Here is a 24689-nt window from a genome sequence, read left to right as displayed (position 1 = left end):
TTCAGTCAGAGAAGATAAAATTATTCCGTGTTGTGTCCAGGTTCTCTGTGATGAATGTCCTTTCTATAATTTCCAAATTTCTCACAGGTTATTAGTTTAACAAGTGGTAGGCAGAAAAGTGATTGAGGAAATAAATGTAGATGCAACAACGACAGTCATTATATAGATTGATAAGCTCCATGGGATAGATTTTTCAGATACAAATATGTGTGATTGGAATCTAAAATATGTACTGTTTGGGTTTCCTGCTTATTTCTGAACCTAGGGCAGCGTGCCACATTGCAATCAAGCTACTAGAACTGTTTTTCAAAAAGTCCTTTCTGTAAGTTCCTTTGGTTATTGGTACCCTCTCTCTCTGGCAATTTTGCTGGTTTTCGTTGTAATGGCTGTCATCTCTTCTCTTCACTTTGTGCTCCTGCCTGGCTCACAGATACCAAGGCACTGCTCCCCGAGCCACATCTTGTGGCCTCACCCCTAAGGTGGTTCTGCTTCTTGCAATAGTGTTGTCTCATCTTGACCCTCTATCTGTCCCCATTTTCACTTCAAATACAACTTTAATCTTTGCCCCTAATTTGGTCAGGGGTTGTTTTCTTATTTCTCCTCCTTTTTTTCTGCCTCACAAATGGTCTTTAATAACAGAATTGTACTGGCCCATTCACTGTTCTACTGTCTGTTGAACAAGAAGGCTGATTTTCTCTTCTCATTGTCCTCCAGAGGCCATAGTAAATCTTTGTCTATTCTATATTAAATCTTTCTCAATATGTGCTTTCACTCTCAGAACACTATCTGGTGCAACAACACTTAGACTTCTCTCTAATTACTAGTGAACTAGATTGTTCTGTGTTTTTTTTCATATGTGATTAGTGGGCTTCCTGTTTGTATGACTTAACTAGGTTTCTAAAAAACAGCTTTTAACAGTTTTTAATCATTATAGAATAGTGTGATGACAGCCAGCAGACCTTTGAAGGGTTTTCCCCTACCTACCAGCATCCTATCTTGCCTCATTCATTCTGTGCCTTTTGTGCTTCACTGAGCTGTGAAAGTTACAAATGGCCCAACATTTTTCATCCAAGTACTATACAAAGAGTGTATTGCTTTTGTTTTAATATTTACAAGTAAAATGAAAAAGCAATATAAGTCTGTAACTGCCTTGAACTTGTACATTATTTTTTGCTTGGTCTTTTGGAGCAGTGGGAAAAATTTGCATATCATTCTTACTGACAGATGCCAGAATAGTCAATTTCGCAAGGAAGATGACTTTGAGTCAAGACTAGCCACACAGTGTTCTAGTCCCCACTACAGACATGCTGTGTGTCCTTGGCAAGGTAGAGATTAATATGTTTAAAAATAGTTAGAAAGACAAGTCTACAAAGCCTTATCAGTAATTTGACCTTTAAAAATACCAGTGATTTTCTCAAGGTACTTCAGGAAGAAATGGTGTTACACTTGCTAAACATCTATCATGGTCATCAGGTTTTATGTAACTGAGTGTATGGTTAGCAGTTAGCCACTTTTGAAGATGCTCCTTTTTAATTTCCATTAAAGTCCTGCTATGACATTTGCAGCACAGACCTACCTGCATATCTATAATTGCAAGCTGTTTTACTAATATGCATCAATCCCTACTCATTTGCAACTTATACAATTTTTCTGTGTGACATTTCTTTATTACTGTCATATAACTTCCAATAATACCAGTTTTGTCCCTTTTAAAAATTTATTTATTATTTCTTGCCAAGATGTTTGATTTAAAACAAAAGTAATGTTTTACTGATCAGCCTCCCCCCACCCCCCAAATAACTTGGCCTGGAGTTACATTTGAGCTACTTTTGTCAATACCATCAATAAATCCATTTTACTGAAATCTTCATACAATCTCTCTCTCATCTGTTACGAAAATTCTTTATCACATGCAGTTTTGTATCTAGTTTTCACATATTTCTATTCTTAGTGGAAATCCAAAGAGCATTTTCTCAGTTACTTTACCTTGTCTTCTGAGAAAGGTCGTTTCACAGTTGATCATAGGAAGGCTTTCCATAACATCATTCTGCTAGTTGAACATCTCAAATGAAACTTAGTCTATAGTAACAAATGCAGTGTAAGAAGTCATGGCCTGGAGTTTTCTCTAGTGCATTTATTTGTAGATGAAACAGTTCTTCGTAGTTTTTTCTTTTTCCTTGACTAACCCATGTTTAGTCAAGTCACACAATGAAAAGCCTTTGAAAAAGACTTTATGGTGAAGTTCTACTGAAATATATGCAGTGATGTACAGAGAAGAGAGGCATCTCAGGCATTCAGTTTGCTTCTGTCACACTGACAAACTTAGTGGCAGAAATGTACGTGTCATTTTCTTCATGTGAACAGCCTTGTCAATGTTTTTCCACATATTGCTTTCAAATAAGGTTACAAAAGATCAATTGCTCAAACTTTTCATCACATTAAAAGGAAAAAAGTTAAGCTCTAGAAACTGTGAAAAGCAGACATTTTTATTTTTGAAAAAATCTCTACATTAATTTACCACTGTCTTGAGATGTGGCATCTCTGTGATGGATATCTCTTCTATCTAACATTCTGGTTTGATCCTTAGGTTGGGAGCACAGTTTATTTCAGATGCAGAAAAGGTTATCACATTCAGGGATCTACTACACGTTCTTGTCTTGCTAACTTAACCTGGAGTGGCATACAGTCTGAATGCATTCGTAAGTCCAGTTTCTATTCTAATGACTTAAAACACTGTGCAATTTTAGAAGAGTTACAAAGTGAAACGTGGAAATTCATAGTAAATTATATGGTTTTATTCAGAAAGAGTCTGTCCTCATTAACCTACTACATTAGCTACTTTAATTTAATCTAGGATATTTTGTGTGCATGTATTGGATTAATAAAGAACAGAACGTGACCTAAAATATGCATGGGTGTATTTTGTTGTCTAGTATTTTGTGAATCATAAACTAAAACCCAACAAAACCATTTTTTTTCCAAACTATACAGGGTTATGCAAATTATTAGTATATTTATAGCTCTGTATGAGTTGGAGGACATCAAATAACTATTGTGGTAAATGACACTGACCTAAGCTAAAAGTAGTTCATTAGAATGACCTTAGATTCTCATCCTATTTCAAATTATCCTTGGGTTGTTATAAATGAACACCATGTGGCACAGAGATATAAGCATACTGAGCAACCATAACTGTAATAATCATTTTACTATGACAAAACCTTCTTTCAACAGAAATCTATAGCACAGTAACCACTCTAATTTTCTGAACACAGAGTAGAAGTTATGCTTGAAGCTGTGACAGTACAATAATTCACCAATCATTGCCCCATGTACAATGGCATGTGCTTCTCTTCATTTTAAACTCTTTCTTGATTGCTACTGTGATTTAATTTTGGTTTATTCTTTAAAAATATGTGATAGTGTCATTTCCATCTTCCCACAATAATAAAACTATACACTCTGAGTGTTACTTTTACAAATAATAGCTAGACATTGTTAAAAGCTATACAGAGTTTACATAATCAAAGGGAATAAGTTGGCATGCATTTATTTCAAATTGCTTACTCTAATCCTGTAAAAACTGCTTACCACCACTTTTTCTAACTCTAAAAATCCCTTTACAGCTCATGCTTGCAGGCAGCCAGAAACACCGGCACATGTAGATGTGAAAGCGATAGATCTTCCTACTTTAGGGTATACTTTGGTGTACACCTGTCAGCCAGGATTTTTTCTTGCTGGTGGATCAGAGCATCGGACATGTAAACCAGATATGAAATGGACGGGAAAATCACCTATTTGTAAAAGTAAGTCATTACTCAAGTGATTTGTTGGGTGCTACTTGGTTGGAATTAATTTTCCCTGGCATTTTTATTTTATATAGTAGGATTAATTTTTTCCGCTTACTATTTAAAGACACACATAACACAACAGCTTTTACTTTATGGAAGAAACAGTGAAGAAATCAAAAAGTGAGCATAATATCTAGAACTCATGGAGGAAGACAATGGGATATGTGTGTGTAAATGCACAGGCATACATACATGTTTTTACCCCTAACGAGCAAACAAAACCTAAACAATATAAAGTATTATTCTTAACTGCATTTATCTTTATTTCACAGTTTTAAATAGTATTTCAATGTATTCAGTGTTTAATGTATGATTTTCTATAAGGAATGAAAATATTTAATATCTTAGCTTTTAGATTCATGCAGGTGTGATTTTTGTCTAAGGAAATCTTCTAAAATAAAAAAGAACAATAAAATAAAAAAAATTATCTTTGCACTAGATTCTTCTTTTATTTATATCAGTGTAATTTTCATCAGTGTAACTAAGTATATAGTTATGAAGTCTAAATTTGCTCTTCACATGAGAATAAACATGGCTATAAGTTCTCAATTCAGAAAAATAAAATAAAATAAAATAAATCTATATTTAGAATATCAATAAAGGAAAAATAGTCAGATGCCATGGGAAAGTTGTTTGCAATATGATTTTTAATTCTAATATATCAAAGTATGATGAATGGTTTTGATGTTTGAGCAATATTTAATTTTCCTTAATGTAAGGGTAGAGTTCTTTGATCCGGCATTGTTGTATGATCTACCCATCAGAATTTATTTTCTTATTCTATATCCCTAAAGGATGAGTTTTCATGGTACTGTATGAGTAATAATTTGATATAAATGACCTTTTATGGGTTTTTTTTGGGGGAGGGTTATTTATTGAAGATACAATACATAAAAGGTTTCTAAAAAAAGGATTTTCTTGTTTTATTGGTTTACGGTTTTTAGGTATAGTTCTCATTGAGTGTCCTGCACATTTGTGCTTTCTTAGCACTTGATCAGTCTAATTAGTGAATTTTGGCTCCTAAAGGAAAAAAAAAAAAAAAACAAAACATGTAAGACTAGACCATCAAATGGGACATTATCCTTTCTAAAGTGGCAAACGATATGAGTCCAGAACTTGATCTGGGGTCAATGGACCTTTCCTGAGTGTACACAAATATAGCAAATTACACCAGTTTCCCATGACATCTGATCCTGTTATCTTAATCAAGCTATCTAGCCTTTGCTGGTTTGTGTTATAAATGCATCAATCTTACTTAACACAATTTTTACTATTATAATATACTATTATTTATAATTAAAGATAGTATTTTCCCCTCCATAAGGCTCTCTTTTATAGCACTGGGACTGATATAAAAATTTTGGGCCTGTGTGAAATAATTGGCTAGCCAGACAATTTTGCACAGTGAAATTTTTTTTACCTAAATTATTTTCTGATAGTTTTGTGCAAGTATGTGTAAGTTTAAACATGAGAAGTATTCAAGATCAGTTACTTCTGTTTTAAATATGGCTCTACTGGATTAGAGATTATTGCATCCATCAAGCATTGTTTTACCATTTTATTAAATAAAAAAAAAAAAAGAAAAAACCCACACAAATATATATGTTCATGAAAATGATAATTTGTCTTTTTACTTGTAGGTAAAGGAGTGAGAGAAGTTAATGAAACAATAACTAAAACTCCAGGTTTGTATACAAGAAGAGCTTTAGATCTAAATAAATTAATTTGATTTACACCCTAGATTGTTATGGATAATAAAATTATTTCCAATATTTAAGTATTTGTTAATCATTTTCAAGGAATGTTAATGTTGAGGTCTTTCATAATGACAGATGCCATGTAAAACCTATTCTACTTAATTCTTTCACAAGCAATTTTTTTAAATTTCTATAGTTCCAATTTTGTAAATTGCATAAAATCTCTTGTCAAGCATAAAAAAAAGAAACATTTACATACAAAACTCAGATTTAGTAGTTTTATATCAGAAAGATTGCTATAATGGAGAGCCTTATAATGAGTGTATACTATAATTGCAGGAATTCAGTTCAGTCAAAGTTTTGCACTTTACATTGCAAATGTTGGAAAAAATACATCAAAAAAAAAACAAAAAACCCAACACCCCAAAAAACCCTTCAGAAATTTTGATGGCCTTCATGTCATGAAAATTTTCCATGTACTCCAAGATAGGTTTTCTGAAATTTTGTGGACACCAGGCAGATGTCAAGGCAGGCAAACATTACTTCTGCTTTCCTATGCCACCTTGTGAACATGTGTGCAGTTAACCTATTCCTCCTGCCAGGGACAAAATAGAAAAACACATCTGAGAAATCCTTAATGCAGGTTCTTTTAGATTCAATGCTTTTCAGAAAATGTAAGGCCTATTTTTTTTATTGAGTTATTTAAAAATGAGCAGAGTTATCAGCAAATAAATGAGCTTGCAATTCTATATTTTGAATTTTAGCAAAGCTGCAGGGAAAATAAGATTAATGGTTCATGCTTGTGGCATTTCACAGAAGGACTGTAGAGTAGATGGGATGAAAAGGTATTTCTGCTAATAATTAACCTTCCTGGTGAGTTTGTTAGTGAGAGTGTCAGGTGAAACTGTAAATGAGTTCCTCTGAAATGCTTTACTTCTGCAGACTCACAATAAAGCAGAATGTAATGTGCATTCATTATAATTAATATACAACCTTCATTTATTGGGGGATTCACCTCACCAAACACCTAAGGTATGCATTATTCTGCTACCACACAGATTTTGAAGTTTCAATGGCAAATTAAAATGCAGACCTAGTCTCCAAATATATCCACTATGCAGAGTATCAGTATCAATTCATACTCTATCATGTTCCTTATAACTAGTTCTGATAAGTACTATTTGAAAAGTATTTTTAAAAAAAATTGAATGTTTTGATTGCAAATGCCAATAATACTAAGCAGAAAAAGGAAACTATAACATATGACAATAATTAACAATGAAAGGTTGTAAGCTTTCAAAAAAGAAGTCTGCACTAATATTTCGTCTTTTAAAATTGTAAATTCTCTTTAGGATAGAACACTGTGTATTTTGAAACACTTTCTTTACTGTGTTATCTTGACTTTTAGTACAATTTGATTTGCTGCTAACTATTTTGAACAGAATTAAGCTAATATTGGTAAACTAGAGTTTTTGTAACAGAATAGATTAATTTTCTGATTTATCACTTTTAGATATCTGAATTCAAGTTATATTTGTTATTGATTATTAAATTTCTTTTTTTTCCTGGAGTTAATGCCTTCATAAACAATAGTAAATATTTTTACATGATTGAGTATAGGTCACAACTAAAGAATCCTTACAATATACATTTGAAGTTTAAGAACTGAATTACTTTGGTTTTCCATGGTTCTCACTGCTTTGTATAGTCTTCCCAAAAAATGTTTAGGAAGCTGTTTTAATGAGTAGCCATGGATTTTCGAAATTGTCTTGTTCTTAGAAGAATCTGCAGTCCGTGCAGTATTGGAATAATAATACCGAGTTCATTTTTCTCATTCTGCTTTTGGTGGGAAAGGCAGGGACATTATAAGGGTTCAGCACAATCAACTCAGAGCCACTCCAAATCCTCAGCAGCATCCCCCGGGACTGCAGCACTTGCATTTTAATGTTTTACAAAAACATGACTGGGGAAGCAGAAATACAATTTTTTCCCGTACTAATTCTGTCCATCTGCAGCAAGTGCATATTCTGTAAATACTGAGTCAATAGTACTATTTTGTAAAGCTTAACAGATATTATTGACAGAGTAGTTAGACAAACTACAGAACGAAGATGTTGAATGTGGTGAAGGAAGTATGTTCCTTTATAAAAGCCTTAAATAGTATCTCTCAGGTTCATACTAATAATACTAGATGTTTACTTCCATAAGAATTTCATCAGACACAAAATTTTAATTAAAAACATAGACAAATAAAAAATAATTTTAATTTTTTTTTAGTGCCAGGTTTCAAATTTATGCTATGTCACCATTTTAGCAAAACAATGGGAAATACATAGAAAATAGAGTCTGAACCCTTTATAGAATTCATATATATGCAGAAATTGTATGAATTGTAAGGACTGTGAGATACCAATAGAAATGTAATCTTTCAGATTTATAGTAGTAAGTTGAGGTTACATAGTGTAAAGCCCAAGTCCTGCACTGAGTTTTACTTTGGAAACTGAACACTTAAAATTCTTCAAAGCTGTTACACTCAAAGCCATATAGTAGATCTCTGCTCACTTGGAATCCAGTGGTGGTACCAATGACCTAGAGAGGTTTTCAAATCGTGCCACACTGAGCTTGAACACTTGCATTGTGACTTTTGCACAGTTTAAAGGCACTTAAGAAGTTATTTATTTAGTCAGCAGCTAGTCAGCAATCAGATTTTCAGATGTATTGCCTGTCAGGTATTATTGCCCTGGCTTTCTGTTTGATTCATTTTTGCAATAAGTGATTAGATAGAGGAGGAAATATCCATAGAACTTATTCAAAATGGATACATCAGATACCTGAACTGATAAATTTCCTTCAATATAGACGGCTACCTTTGCATGTGCTCAGAGTTTGATAAAATGCAAAAAAAAAAACCAACCCAATTATTTAATTTAAGATTTTAATTAGCAGAGTATGAAACACTTCTAATGCCAGTCTAGCTATTTTGCAAGTGTCATTTGTAGTGGTCATGGATAGTAAGGGTGAATTTTAATAGTCACTAGGGCTGTTATTTTGTCAAGATATTGTGATTGTTTAAAGTATTCTTTTAATGAAGTTTTAGTTTGATTCTTAAAGTTTTACTTCTAAATAGTAATGCTAGAAAAACTTATAACTAAGTGGAAAAATCTCTGTTGTCACATATCAGAAGCTACCAGGGAACACTGGGTGCTGTCTGGCCAAGAGGAGGGTTGGTCTCTTTCAACCAGCTTTACTGGTTTTTAACTTAATTGTCACGTCTGAAGGAAGTCTTTCCCAAATTTTATAACAGAAAAGCATATAGGAGAAATATAACAATGTGTAGGGGAGAAATTAATGTTCAAGACATGTAGCACCTTGTAAATGCTTCTGATGTAAAATCTCCTCCTAAGAATTTTTTTCTGTGTTTTTAATTAATGTTAATATTACAGATACTGGTGAGTGAAAGATATTTTCTACTTTGTAGGTGATTTAAACACATATTAAAAATATTTAAAACACAACATTTAACACCTAAATAATTTATTTTTCCTGTGTAGAGGAAAGATGCAAATAACATCAAATAAATTACCCAAATACATATACTTTTTCCAATAATTCATTCCTCACTTTATAGGATTTTCAGATAATTCAAACTGCAGTTGCTAAGAAACAGATCTTTATTTTAAATATAAAAAAAGTTCCCTTCTCTGACAACTTCACTGTTCACAGGTGCAGTAATACTGTATGGAGAAAAGCTGTGATGTCTAAAAATGACTGATAAAACTGTACTTGAAATTCAGTTAATTCAGTTGAATATTCAGTTGATATTCAGTTGAAAATCACACACAGTACGCTTTGATAGATTCATGAAACAAAAGGGATGTCCTAAGAGAGTGTTTCCTTCCAGGAATCCTTGATTTCAGAATATTATTCCCCTTTTTCTCATCATACCTTAGGGCTACAGGGCTTTAGGGGAAGAGTCCATTATTTTCTGTAGTCTTGAGGACATTCACTGAATCACATAAGCTATGAAGTGTGAGGTTATTTAAGAACATATACTGTGATGGAAAGGTGTAGTATATTATAGGCAATTCTGTGGAAAAGTCATTAGATATATTGTCTTTATTGTTGTAAAATGTTTACTACAAGACCTCCTTATAATAGTGGATTGATTCTGTAACAGAAAAAATGAAGAACATAAGTATGGCTGGAAAGATGGTTACTTTGTTTTAGTTTACTTCTTTCTTTGTTTCTCTTTTTCACTTATTTAGTTCCCTCAGATGTGTTTTTTATAAATTCACTGTGGAAAGGGTTTTATGAATATTTAGGAAAAAGACAGCCTGCTACTCTCACTGTTGATTGGTTCAATACCACAAGCAGCAAAGTGAATGCCACATTCATTGAGGCATCCAACATACAACTCAAACTATCAGGTAGGTTTAGAATTTGGTGTTAAACAAGCTGTTCTTTTAATTTATTTTTTTTTAATATGTTCAGTTTCTATGTATTTTCATCCAAATGAAAAACAAAACAAAAACTTTATGTTTGCGCTAAAAATCTTTTTCTGTCTGTTTTGCAAAAGGAAAGGTCCTAACATAATGGTCTGCACAGATTTCAGTCAATTTATGTTCAGTCACTCATCTATTCTTCCTGTTATATTTCAAATAGTGTATATAGGCATTTTAATAACTGTTCCATTGAAAAGCTCAATTAATCAATAGTGATTAATATTTAAAACAATATGGTCTTAATAATGGCATAGCATAAAATAGGTATGGAAAACTAAATAACTTTGTAAATTATGCATACATTTTAATCAATATCATGCATTCCCTTCTGCAAATCTGACCGTAAAGTTCAGATTTAGCCTCTCATCACAGGTATATTGAAATGAGCATTATCAGTTACCACTATCTGTTAAGGCTGAGAGTTCAGATAGAGTTTCCACAGTTGGCTGCCAAAAAAGAAATTTTCTTTTACTGCATTATTGATATCTACTACAGCTTATACTGTTGTGATGTGAGTCAAATCCATTTTTTTACAGTTCAAGGAAATTCCAGGCATGGAATTATATCTGTATTCAGAATTATTGAAATACTGTATGAAAAGACAAGTATTCTTTTATGTATGAAATTAAACAGTACAAATCAATCTTTGAATCCTGTTATCAAATACGATGAGATGAAAGACGAGTTAAATAACATCCTGCTATTACAGCACCTTAAATCCTGGGGTTTTCCATTCTATAAAATTCAATTATTGCAGAATGTTTTCTACAAACTATTCTAGTTCTAAAGCACTTAGATTTTAAATGATATTTGAACAAAACGGTTGAAAATTTATTTCAAAAGCATGTCTTACCTCCTTTATATTAATAGGTGTTTACAAGAAGGAAGAAGCCCATTTGCTCTTGAAAGTTTTCCATATTAAAGGACCCAGTGACATTTTTGTAAGCAAGTTTGAAAACGACAACTGGGCTCTAGATGGTTATGTAAGTAGCCAGATTGCCAAGGACAAATCTTGCTGAGTTTAAATTTTGAAGCAATTTCTGGTTACCTCTGTAACTCTACCTATTTTTTTGTATTACAAATGTGGAAAACAGCACTCTAGATGTCAGCGCACAGTTTGCATTACCTTTTTCCTTTAAAAATATGTATACAAACTTCTATCTGCCATTCTCTGAGTAGAATTTTTAGTTTATGAAAGGGAAGGTGGAGTGAATCAGCATATTTTGCCATGTTTTTGCCTTGTTTCCTTGGATGGGAGAGGGAAATTTACCTTTAGAAATATTGTCCTTTTTTGGGTTGGTAAATAATTCACTGCAATAAAATTACATCTAATCTTGAAGAAAAACAGTGCTGGTTTACTCTTTGCATTTCTCCTTTCTGCCTCATGATGCTTTCTATGGAAAATAATTTAAAATCTGACAATTCAGCAGGCTTCTATATCTGTATACTAAATTATGTGTATGGCATTTGAGAAATTTTAAAACCCAGCAATATACGTCAGATATTTTAAAATCATTCCAGGTGTTATTTTGAAACTTTGTTTAATACTGTTGCAAATTTAAAATAATAAATATTGTATAAGCATAGAGAATTCACTAATATTTTAAAGGCTAAAAGTGAAAATCTGGACTCCATATTATTCTAAGTCAGAAAGACAAATGGTTTAATATTGTTATTTATTTGTTTCAGAAATCCTTTTTTTCTGTTTCAAAAAAAAAATCTAGGTATCCTCAGGGCTTGAAAGAGGTGTTTTTACTTATCAAGGTGATATACATGGAAAAGACTTCGGAAAATTTATGCTCCAAAGACAAGGTAAATGCTTTCATAGAGCTTTAATATGTATAATCTTTTTGGGTCTTGCAAGATCGAATTCAACAAATTACTCAACTATCTAGCTAAAATAAGCACATTTATTTAATGTCACTATTATAAAAGACATAACCAAATATGCATATTTTAAATTTACAGTTCAAATCCTAATTTAACTCTGTTTAACATGTTACTGTCATAGGTTTTCTAGCACAACAACCTCATGAGGACAGGATACTCTTAAAGAGAATGCCATTGCAAGTGTTTGCTTTTTTATGAATGTCTTTTTGAAAGTAACAGGGGTGTCATGGAATGCAAACACCATTCCTGCTCAAATGTATAAATCATTTAAGAAATTAAAGGGACAGAATCAACGCTAATTTTGATAGTGTCATTTGGATAGTGCTTGTTGGTGGTGGATGTTTTCAGAAGGTACATGTATGTGGACAGAATTCTACTTTATTGTCAGTAATATGAAATGACTGTCTGAGGTATGTATTAGAGCTACAGTTCAAGTGCTCCAGCAGCTGGTGGAAAACTAGTTATTTTATTCATAAAGCAATTTTTTTCATAAATAAAAAAATAGAAATGGATAAAACAATTGATAAAAACTAAGAAAACGTTTGCTTATTAAATATAAACTCATAAGATATTTTTGGCAAATACCAAATGTAGACATCCTCATTTCCTGATCCTGGAACTAGTACAGAGTGGTCAGAATATGGTATATACACAGAGAAATACTGGTCTAGGAAGAGGAGATAGCCTAGCCAATATATCTATAGCAGCCTGTATGTACATTTTATAAACTGCCTTAGCTCCATTAGCTTCATTGCTGCTGTACCCAATGTCCTTTAGAGTTCTGTCGAATTTCCCTTGTATTTCTTTACTCTATTAACTACTGTAATAGCAGTTATGCTATGGATTTGCTCATCTTGGCCACCTATCAGATTGCTAGATATGTTTAGTCACAAGGGGCTCTTCAGAGCCAGAGCCTAAGAACTGCCAGTTATGGAACTGAATATAAGTCCAGTCTTCAGAGTAAGCTCTTGTGAAGGATAGATGATTTGTCTGCCTGTACTTTTATGGAATCTTTATTAGTGTAATATCTAAGTTGTTTTTACTTTCTGACTATAAAAGTAGAGCATCAACATTTGTTCAAACATATGTCTGTTAAGCAGCCTGGTGTCTTTAAGCAGTGAGAGTGTGGTTTGTTGTTTTTATTTGTGGTGTACGTATGTATTTGTGTTGGGTTTTTTTCTTAAGCCAGGTCAAAAAATATATCCATGTTTTGCCAGCTGCCTAATAAAAGTTTGACTTTATGTGAAATTGATAACTCAGGGGGTAAATGAAGAACAAACAGAATGACAGTTATTGAATTCTCCAGTGGATGTATTCTACAGTAGTGGAAAACTTTGTCCAAATCACCCTCAAGAGTTGCAATCTGATCGCTCAGTTTGTATAATTCCAAGGCTAATAAGGAGCTGAAGTGTCCAAGTTACACGTGCATTCCTGGACTGAATGCCTCTCATCTTCAGCTTTGACATCTCAGCAGACATCTTGCTGAAAATGCAGATACCATCTCTTTTACAAGATTGCTAAGTAGACACTGATTTATAGAAATGAATTGCTTATTGTCTATTGAAGAATCTACAGCTAAAAGGAAACAGCACATTTCCATCCAATACAGGTCATAATATCTGTCAATACCCTCTCATATTCAAGGATAACTTGCTTTGGTTTTTAAATCTATTCTGTTCATGAATATTCTCATACATCCTCTGACTGAAGACTTAACATATTTCTGTTTTTTCAGGAAGTTAAATTATTTGCTGCCTTTACACTAAGCCAGAAATACACATAAACTGTGCATGCACTGGCGCATACATAAAGCAATATCAATTCTTCACCTGCACCATACTTCAAAGCATTTATTGAGAACTACTTGCTTAAGTGTGAAAGACCAATCTGTTTGATGAAGAGTTCTCTATAACACAATGCTAGAGAAATACTGGTCTCAGTGGATATGCTCAGTCTTGGAACTTAACAACATGAAAACAGAAAGGACTTTTCTTCCCTAGTACCGTTTATCCTCTTTCAGAAGCAATTCTGGTTGTAGCCTTAGAAAATAAGGGCAAAGAGAACTCTGTTATCAGTCTGTCAAAAGATCTAGAACTGTACCTGAGCCTTCTTAAGAGGCTCAAGTTGTGACACTAAATTATTTAACTTCTTTTGCCAAGTTATCATTCATTACCAGAGGCTTTTGTTTTGTTTTGTTTTAGCAACTTGGTCTCCAAACACTGCACATCTGTGGCTAGATTCATTTTTAGCAATTGTTTGATGCCTGTGCCTCAACACTGCACTTCTAGAAGATGTTTATTCTAAAATCTTGTTAATTTCAGTCTAGACTGTCCTTTAAAATTGTATGAAAAAGTGGCTTTGTGAGAACAGAGATTTACTTCACCAAGTTATTATTTTCCCGTATTTATTTCCTCTGGATAAATACAATGACCCACTTCTCTTCCTTTTTTTTTCTTTTAAAGTACTTTTTTAGGTTTTTTGGACTGAAATAACATATCTTGACAAAAATATGAAATATGCATAATTAATTTGCATCTATGGTATATTGGGTCAATGGCTGTGAAATACACGTTCATTTCTTGAAATTAATCAACTCTTAAAAGAATTGAACATCCGGGGACATGAATTTTAAATTTCACTCTATAAATCATCCTTCCTCTCCAGATCATTTGACACAACTTCCATCATTTGTGAAGAAACTCTGCATCTAAACAGGATACTCAAAGCTTCAGTGTACACAACTGTTGTGTGTTAGCCAATGCACAGATAGATGGCTAGGAGTAATGAGCTAGGAGACTATATGTTAATATATGTCTACACCCAATGAGGTACCTTCACAATGACTCTTTGCTATCCAGCAGGTTTGGTCAGGGGAAGAAATTCCAGCCTATATTGTTTCTTGGAAGCTGCTGACTTGCTTTCAGTGTTGGTATTTTTTGCTCTTAAATCCTTGACCTGCTAATTGTCTTTGTCCCAGAAATTACTCTTATATATGTAATCATACTTATCTTTCATGGCTTTTGCTGTCACACATTCTCCAACTTCAACAGCAGTTCTCTTAGTAAAACTGCGCCGTGCTGTACTGATGCCAGTCAATTGAAGCTCTGGGCTAGGAGTCAAAAGAGAAATGCATATGAAAGATCAAAGCAATAACAAGGAAATGTTCTTTGTCATAAAATCAAAAAATGGCTTGGGTTGGAAGGGACCTTAAAGATCATCTAGTTGTAACCTCTCTGCCATTGGCAGGATTGCTCCCACTAGATCAGGTTGCACCGTATTTTCTTTTTAAAAAGTACTATTTTCTATTAGGTAGAAATGGAAAACTCAGCAGCCATCCAAAGGGTAGAAATACACAGCTTGTGCAGTATTGGCTTCACTATATGTTATCAAAATTTGCATTTCATCTGGCTGCTGCTAGTTTTAGGAGGCTAAAAAACACCCTCTTATTCTGTGAAATATTAAAAATCCCCATTTATAATCTTACTAGATATCTCTCTATTAAATAACACAATTCCCAGTTACAAAGTATGGCTGTTTTAATGAAAAATAAACCAAATTATCTTTTGCATACATTTTTTGTTTCCTATGTGTATATGCAGATATTTCCACTATTCTGGTTTTAGCTGGGTAGCAATGAATACCTTGATTTGGGCAGTACAATAGGCTTTCCCATTTCTTATCATGATAACACTGTCAGAAGAATTACAAAATTCACATCAGGATATATTTAATCATAAACAGCTCTGAAGACTATTGTAATAAGAAGACCAGACCATGTTGAAGTTATATTGCATCTCATGCATGTATAAAATTCAAATTATGCAGAATTGCAGCAAAGTTTCTTTTCCATAATGAAAAGCACACCCAATGCACAGTCTGGACCTGGTTAACACTTCTCCTGTGCCAATTATAGGTTGTAGATTTCAGTTAAAAGTTTCAAGCTTGTTTACCCTAAATGTGGTACTTTAAAAACTGTAGAGATATAGTATATTTGATTACCTCCAGTAGGAGTTTTGAGTATTAAGTATTAAATGTAAATCAGTAATCAAGCATAGATAACTTAAAAAGAAGTTTTTAAGTGTAAGTTTGTACCTACTTTTAAATGTTTGGTTACACAATTTTTATTTTTTTTTAATTTATTAAACATACCAATACATTCATACCAAAAATTATTATGAATGTCAAACTACTGTTTTGTTTTAGATGTATTCTAGTTAGATATTTTATAATCTTTCTGCTACTTATGTACTAAACTGTATCTATCATATATATGCCATGATAATAGTTTTGAGATATAAATTAAGACTTCATTGATCACATGTAGTTCTGTTTTGAAATTTAAATAAAAGTTAGACTATTAATTCCAGATTTTTGTTGATATAAGCTGACTACAATGCTAGCATATTTTTTATTACTTACTCCAAATAATTGGAAAAAAAAGCTGGTGATTTTGATAGTTAAGGATGAAGAAAGTGGTAACTCCATGGGGGTTTTTTCCAAAGTCTATCACTTCCTCTAATCAATAAAAATTTCAAAGGAACATTTAAATTATTATTTCTGAAACTCTTTTTAACTGTGGGAACTACTTTAATTTATCTGTCTTTAATTTAGATAGGTTGGAGAATGTGCAGTACATGTGCAATGCAATACAAATACATAAATTTATGCCAAGATTCTTTCCACACCTTGAGTGTTTGGACAAATACTGGATAACTGAAGTCCAAGGATTTTTATAATACACTGATTGTATTCTAAACTAGTTCAGAGGTAATTAAGGTACTTCACAGTAGTGTGATAAAGTTCATAATATGATCCCAGCTACCACAATATTAGTTTTATTAATTTGAAAAGATCTTCTTTCACAAGTTCTGCAGAGGAATATACCAAGTCTGAAATGTGACAGAGGATTAAGACAGTGAAAAAGATTGTAGTACAGTATTTTGTCATGTTAAGTGGTCAAATGTGGCAATACTGAAATTCCTAGGGAGGTTGACTTTATTTTAAAGGCAACTTAATTACTTCCCAAAATTTAATGCATTTTTTTAAAGTATATATATAAAATGTATTATTAGCAATTGAAACATCAAAGGTTTAAAGATATCTCACAGTTCAAAAACTTATTTCGTTTGTATTTTGCATTGAGTTTGAACTGCAAGAAATCATAGAATCAAAGAATGGTTTGAGTTGGGAGGGACCTTAAATGTCACCTAGTTCCAAACCCCCTGTCATGGGCAGGGGTGGCACTGACTAGGTCAGGTTGCCAGGGCCCCATCCAATCTGGCCTTGGACACTTCCAGGGCTCATAGGAGAATTGTTACTTTTTTCTCATTTTTTTTTTCTTTTCTCAGTTTTTCTACTTATTTAGATGCCTTAGTAGACTGCTGAAAGTAGCACAATGTCTCTGCTATAAAACTAGTTTGTACTAGAGTCCTAAAAAGACTGATTGATGCTGTTGCTATCAATGAGGGAATTGTGGTATTTGAAATGCTGTGTGCTGATGAGTTGGAGCATTTCTAAGAGGGAAACAGCAGTGTCTTCTATTCTCCTCCACTATCATCAGCAAAAATATTCCAGAATATAAGCACAGACATCTGCCCCAGCCACATCCTCCCTGTATTTTTCCTCTGTCTTGGTCTTTCCTCCTTGAATAGAATCTATATTTCTTTCTGAAGAGCTGTGAGTTCAAACTGGCAACATGGAGTTGGCTCTCAAAATATATTTTTTGTCTATAAAAATTTTATATATTTTCATTATTTCACAATTTGAATTGTTAAGATGGTCAACTATTTAAGCAATTTAGCAATGTATCTCTTTGTACTGATGGAAAAATGCATTCTGTAGAGTGCTTTACAGTCCACCTTATCTGCTTGTCCACAAAAGGAACCCAGCAAGGCCATGCCACAGGTCACTGTGTTTGCATTCTCTGCACCTCAGTTTTATCCCAGTGCAAACACAACTTCCAGAGGGACATGCACACAGGTGCACAGACTTGGGAGTGCTACTGAGTCGAGCAGAATCCCTGTGGTTTGTTGCAGTCACCTCAGTTTTTTCTTCCTTGTTCGTGTTTGTTGTCGTCTCACACTGCTTGTTGCTTCTAAGCTGATTATTAAGACTGCTGGAATAGAATTAAAAATTTTGCAGTATTAATATATTTCATAGAAGTTATATGGCTTAATTTTGTTAAATTGACTCAGATGTACTTTGTAAATATTTTATTTGCTGAATACTGTTTCCAAAGAATTTTGATAGTTACTGATGTATTATGAAGTGGGATTAACAAGATTTTTTCTATGATGTTGCATGATATTTATTTAAAGTTTTTAAATAGAATTATTTTATCAAGACATCATTTTCTTTCATCTTTGAATAAAAAGGTAGTTAGATGGATAACATGGGAATTTTATTTCTTCCCCTTTTGTTTCATTTCAGGTCCTTTAAGTGCAGATACAGACCTTTCAAATCACTATTATGGTACAAACAGCAGTTCAGTTGCAGCTGCTATCCTAGTACCATTCTTTGCTCTAATATTATCAGGGTTTGCATTTTACCTCTACAAACACAGGTAATGTAAATATTGTATATTCAGTAACTTAATAAGTTTTTGTAGTTTTAGTAGGTAACTGTAACTGGAGAACACAATGATAAAGTTTTTAAGAGTACCTTTAGTCTAGAAAGACAAATATTTCTGAGTATTCCTGCGAAGGGGTTCAGTACAGGGCAGTTCTTAATGATGAAAATTCTGAAAAATTAGTCTCTCTGTTAAGGAGCAAAGAACTATCAACCTTCTTGGTTCGTTGGGCTGAATCAGATTGAAATCTCAGGTCGCATGTTCCATTTTTTCATTTTAATGCTTTATTACATTGAATGTCTGCTGCTTCTTTCAAAATGCTTCTGAGTATTAATTATACAAGGTGAAAAATCCATAAATCCCATGAGGGAACAGCCCATAATGAGACTACTTATAGTATGTGCTGAGTCAGCTAGCAGACGCTACTAGAATTGGCACCATGTCCTGAAATGTAATATAGCCTTTTGTTGGCAAAAACTGCTCAGGAAGAATTTTCAGGTAGCTCCTGTTCTGCAACGGAGAGGGGTGAAGCCTTAAGAACAGCTTGAATGCACAGGCATTCAGATTGTGAGAAGAAATGGAACAAAAAGGAAATATTGCTTTGAAAGATGAGGCAAACTCAAAAAAAAAAAAATATTGTGACATAGGGGTACATTTTGTGGTTTATTCTATGAAATTTGTAATGTCCTACATAAGCAGTAGAAATATGTATGTATTTAAGAGACATAAAACTCATTCTTCAGACAAGCAGCTGTAATCCCTCTGTTTATGATATGGCTGGTGCAGCATTGCAGTTATGCCTACCTTAATCTAATTTAAATACATTAGGTACTTGAAAAAGGAGATGTTCCTCATAACTTAATCTTTCAAAGAATATTCTTTCTTTTTTTCTACTTTCAATCAATTTCTTCCATTAAACCACAGTTTTTAGAGGGGATATCAGTGTTACATTGCCATCAGAAAATTAAAAAGTTGATTTGTGATGTAAAGTAATTTTAGGTCAGTTTTATTCTTTTTAAAACTAAGAATGTTCCAATGGAAAGAGAACAGAATCTGTGAGTTTTGAAGGGACTTTCTTGAAATTACCTTAATGACCAGAGTAACAACAAGAAATTTTCAAAATTATGTGATAGTAGTTATGCCACTAGAGGATTTCTATGTCAGAGAATTTGAAGGTCTTCTTAGGGGATTTTATGGATGTTTCTGCTGCGCCTACATCACGTTATCATAATTTAATTAGAACTGGGCGTGTTAAACCTTTTTCACACAGTTTCTGCACCTTTTGTCTGACAGTCAAGGATTGCTTCAGCAATGAACACAGCATCTAACCCTTTCTGAGCAAAATTAAAATATATTTGATTCCTTACACTTAGGAAAGCTCCTAGTGAAGTTTTCTAAGATGCTTTCGCAATTATAAAATCAAAATATGCAGAAATAGACATATTTATGAGTAACAGAACTATTTGTATATTGTCAATTTCCATTACTGACATCTTTCAGTGATAGCTTTCCCTATCTGCTATCCAAAACAGAATAGTTTTCTAAAAAAGTTTGATTTTCAATAACTTGTTTTCTGAAGTTTTATAGTGAAATTCTTTTCTAATTTTTTTTATATTTATTAAGCACCAAGCACTTTTGCATTCCTTCGTTTCCTTTCTTGCCTTATTTCAATTACATATATAAACTGATATACTGAACCTCCTTGTTATATACTTCTAGATGTTAAGAGATTTAAGATTAAGATAGTAAAATATTGTATCATAGGATATCATCTTACTGGATATATCATAAAGTCCAAAAAATTCTAGTTTATTTTTCATTTAATTATTGGCTTAATATGTTCTAACAGAGCTTTGCAAAAAAATGGGAACATCTTTGAAGTTTTGATATCTCCTTCATAGTGAGAAAAGATTATAAAAAATAAAAGTGTGGTTCCTTTCAGTATCATTTGACATTGTCAAAATTTACGTGAATATTAGTTAGGATTTGATCAATCTGATTACATGTGTTTGGACAAGGTATTTAAATGTGTTTGTTGTTGGCAGTATTTATAGAGATAGGCAGACATGCTATGAGAGATCTATCTGGAATAACTGAAATTGCTGACACTTATCTGAAGGTTTCTACCACTAGAAGTGCAAGATATTCTGGACACTTGCTGTTCTATGTAGACAGGATGGAAACATTAGAATGTTTATTTTTAAGGGTTACTAATGATAATTTCCCATCTTTTTTTTCCCCAGAACAAGACCAAAAGTACAGTACAATGGGTATGCTGGACACGAAAACAGTAATGGACAGGCTTCATTTGAAAATCCCATGTATGACACAAACTTAAAACCCACAGAGGCAAAGGCTGTGAGGTTTGATACGACTCTGAACACAGTTTGTACAGTGGTATAGCCTTCAGTGCCCAATATGACTGATTCATAGCCATACCTCTGATGGACAAGCAGTAATTCCTTTGGTGCCATATACCAGTTTCCCTTTTTCTCTTGGCTTTGCTGCTGTAATCTTTAACATCTTCTGTCAGCCTACATGCAGCTAAATTTTCTGGTAAAAAACGTGTCAGTCTTCGGGGGATCAGACAAAGAATATTTTTTCATCTTTAAGTTGGATCAAAATGCCTGGCTGCATCTGCTTCAAATCAAGGCACACTCTAAGGAAGACTGCCAAATCATACCAATTTGTCATATTTGATGCCTCAGACTTTCATATTTGTATGTGGTTGGGTGCCTTTCAATGCGTTCTTCTGGGCACTTGGATAAATCCTTTGAGTACTGTGACAAATGATAGCACCACAGATTATCCCTGGGAATATTCTGAAGAAATAAAGCTCTCTTGAAGGAGGAAACAGCCTTCCTTGAGGTTGCATACATCTGAAAATGCTTTACCATTGAAATCTCAAAAAAATTAAGGAAACTTAGAGTGTATTTCATTCATAAGGCAGTTTTGCCAATTTCCCAATCAGCCATTAATATCGCAAAATGTTAATGCACAATTTTTTTGCACTAGGGTGTTATGGCTGACTGAGCAAGATACTGGTAAAAATATACAGGGTTTCTACACACTGTCCATTGTATATAGACATTTACTCACTCTTTGCTAAACCAAACATTCCACAATAAATTTACTTGGAATATTAAATTATGAGCCCCATGCTTAGCACCAGTTAAAATCTTGTGCGATAGAGAATAATATTTCTTTTGTCAATTTTTGACTAAATTTCATTGTAAACATGATAACAAGTCAATGGAGACTTTCAGCCAGAACAAGAGCCCATTTCTAAGAAATTTTCATTGCCACTATTGTTTTTTTCTGAAATCAGTCATCAATCACCATTGTCAGTATCATACTATTTAACAGCAGGGGGGTTAGCAGCTATTGCTGCTTGCCATGTACAAATGTGAATAGTAATTTATTTTAGATAGCTCATAAAAGCCTGTGAGCCTGTGCTCATAATACAGTCTTCCCTTTTGCATTTTTTTCCATTTTTTTTCCTGCAATATGACATCATTTTCTGATGTTACATGGTACTAAACCACATTACAGTAGCATATATAAACCCAGTGCAAATTGTCTATAACAAGCTGTCATTCAGTTTCTACGCTGAACAAAGAGAAATATTCAACTATCTTTCCTGTTTATTTTCAGATATTTTAAACACACTGCTTACTGCTTTTGTACTTATACAGTTTCACAGAGACATTTATAAATATGAAGGCTGAGTAAATCATTAACATTTTCTTAGAATTAGAGGGTTTATTGAATGAAAACAAACCAACAAACAAAAGATGCCATAGAGAATATTAATTAAATTGAGTTTTAAAATTAGGAAATTACAGGAAATGATGGAGCAAAATCTGGTTTCAGTCATACCCATTGAGCTCAAAAAACAGAAAAGTTGCTTTGCTTTTCTTACCATTCAGGGTTGTTTTTTGATACTATTGTTTTGTTTTAGTTTTCTGAATTTCAAACTGTCCTAACGTCCATTTGCTATCAAAAACTGTAGAAAAATGTTTTTGAACTCCATATATGTATGTAAGTCTGGCTGTTATACACAAAACAAAATGCTAATATAAGCCCAGTAACAGGTTTTTCAGCTAATGTTGCAGAACGCAAAGAAAATTTCAAAGGTAACCCTCGATCAGCTTAACAACTACATCTGTTAGATGAAAAATACCAGCAATATAATACAGTATTGTAGGGCCTCCAGCTGTTATATTCTTCATAGGAGCAAGAAGCTCTGAAGAAAATTTAATAAATAATCCTTTCCAGTCAGTTTCTTGTTCATTTTGTTAGTAGTTTTTGGCATTCTTGTTTGTTTCTGAGGTTGTGCAGTAAGTTTCATTTCTCTCTCCCATCTCAGAGGCCTTCTCATTTCCTGAGAAAAAACAAAGTCATCAGATGAAATTTGTTGTCCTGATCCTCCCCCGTGTAGAGGAAATTAAGAGCTTGGCAAATGAAGAGCTTCCATAGGAACAGTGATCCAGGAAGGGAAGTTATTGTGTGATTAGAGTTTCTGACAGGTGTTCAAAATTGACATTACTGCTTTGGAGGTCTTCCTGTAGTGGTAACGGCAGAAAAAAAATTGGAGTTTTGAAAACAAGATATGTAGCTATTATTGATGTTTTCTACTCCTGTCCTTACAGTGTATTCTTCAGTGCCCTGTCTCACCATCAAGGAATGTGCTGTAGGATAGGTACCAGAAAAAAGAATAGTTAAAATATTCAATCTTTTCTGTTGGAGAGTGCAGATCTCATGAATCCTTTATGCAGTGGTTCATTTTGGGGAGGTTATGTAAGGATTACTTATCCTGAGTGTTCTTTGATCAGGGACACTCAAAATAGGGGCACACTGACAAATTATCCTAACAAATTTGCTTGGAATAATGATTAAACAGGAGATTCAGGCTGGAACCCAAGTAAACAAAGCTCTCATAGTTTAATCAGTTCTGTCCACATCCTTCAAACGACTCTCCTTCTCCCCAGTTTGAGTCTTCTGTTCAGGTTGGATCACTTTCTCCTGAAGTCATTATGCAGAGGGCTGTGTTTGCATATATGATGCTTCATCAGAATGAGACTCTCAAAATGATGTGCAGTGGCTGGGGAATGGCAGCCAGGAAATCTACTTTTTGAGATACATGCAGAAGACTTTTTCCCCCAGAGTTGACCAGATCATTATGACGAGCTAATAATACATGCTATATATTTTTTTTAAAAAACAGGTTATGTGCTTCAAAGCTGTTAAAAACTGCTGCTTGTATCACACATCTTGCCTTTCTCCAGGCTAGCTGCAATAATTTTTTTTCTTGTGTAAAATATTTTGTAAACAAAAAAAGCTGTTATAAAAAAATAAAAAAAGTGGGAGGGTGAGGGCGGGGGCATTGGGGAAGAACGCCGGCATTATGATCAAATCAATCTAATTTTCATTCCCACTATTTCATCTTGCCATTTCACTACATGCTGCTGTGACATGAAGTAGGTGCAAAAGAACTTTTTGTACAGAGATATATTTTTTATGAAGAATTTGTAAAATTATTAAATATGCTGTACTTTTTTGATTAATGTAGGTAAATTGTTAAAAATAAATGTTTTTACAATACAAAAAAATTGTAATTTTCCCAGTAATGTAAAAATTACCATCTTTAGCTGATTTTCAGTTCTGATCCTATTACACATGTATTAATATTAAAGTGGCCTGTTAAAAATAAACAATATTCTCTTTGGGAAAAAAAAAAAAGAAACAAACGTAAAAGATTGTAATATAGCCTGTGCAATGCCACCTACCTTGAAAGCAAAATCAGAGTTCTAATTAAATATTTAATTTTAGATTTTCATCTTTTGTGTGACCTATTCTTATTTACTTTTATGCTTTTAAATCTCAGATATTGAATTTTCATTACATCAGATTGTTCAATAGAGTCTTAATCTTGTCATTTTAAGTTCCCAAGTGTTATGTAACTTGGCAAAAAATTTCAGGTGCTCTCTAGTGAGATGGGACCTACCTCCTGTTATGTTACACTCATCATGCAGATTTTAAAATGGGACTTAAGCTGTTATATAATTTGCTTGTTTTATAAAAAAAATAACCTGTTTGCTCTTTCACAAGCCTGCATTCTACCTATGGAATTGATCAATCACATGGAGCCAGAGGTATTTCTTAACATCTGAGAGCTAGT

General features: G+C 33.3%; 1 protein-coding gene across 6 annotated transcripts in view; it reads left to right on the top strand.

The window, feature by feature from the left end:
* The window catches only part of CSMD1 (CUB and Sushi multiple domains 1), a 1090193-nt gene extending 1065912 nt beyond the window's left edge, over nucleotides 1–24281 (top strand). For 5 of the 6 annotated variants that reach the window (XM_017814555.1, XM_017814556.1, XM_017814552.1 and 2 more), the window contains 8 exons: nucleotides 2588–2699; nucleotides 3627–3806; nucleotides 5492–5536; nucleotides 9814–9975; nucleotides 10921–11033; nucleotides 11775–11862; nucleotides 18370–18502; nucleotides 20752–24281. In XM_017814555.1, the coding sequence (XP_017670044.1) occupies nucleotides 2588–2699; nucleotides 3627–3806; nucleotides 5492–5536; nucleotides 9814–9975; nucleotides 10921–11033; nucleotides 11775–11862; nucleotides 18370–18502; nucleotides 20752–20911 (993 nt within the window). In that variant the 3' untranslated portion in view covers nucleotides 20912–24281. The remainder of the gene's footprint in view (nucleotides 1–2587; nucleotides 2700–3626; nucleotides 3807–5491; nucleotides 5537–9813; nucleotides 9976–10920; nucleotides 11034–11774; nucleotides 11863–18369; nucleotides 18503–20751) is intronic. The other variant, XM_017814554.1, reaches the window with a different exon arrangement.
* Nucleotides 24282–24689: the final 408 nt, after the last annotated feature.

This window comes from Lepidothrix coronata, unplaced genomic scaffold (assembly GCF_001604755.1).
Source record: "Lepidothrix coronata isolate B3197 unplaced genomic scaffold, Lepidothrix_coronata-1.0 Scaffold45, whole genome shotgun sequence".
In the NCBI taxonomy this organism is placed as follows: domain Eukaryota; kingdom Metazoa; phylum Chordata; class Aves; order Passeriformes; family Pipridae; genus Lepidothrix; species Lepidothrix coronata.
Note: the sequence above shows the minus strand (reverse complement) of the source record. Positions and strands in the feature narration are given on the sequence as shown.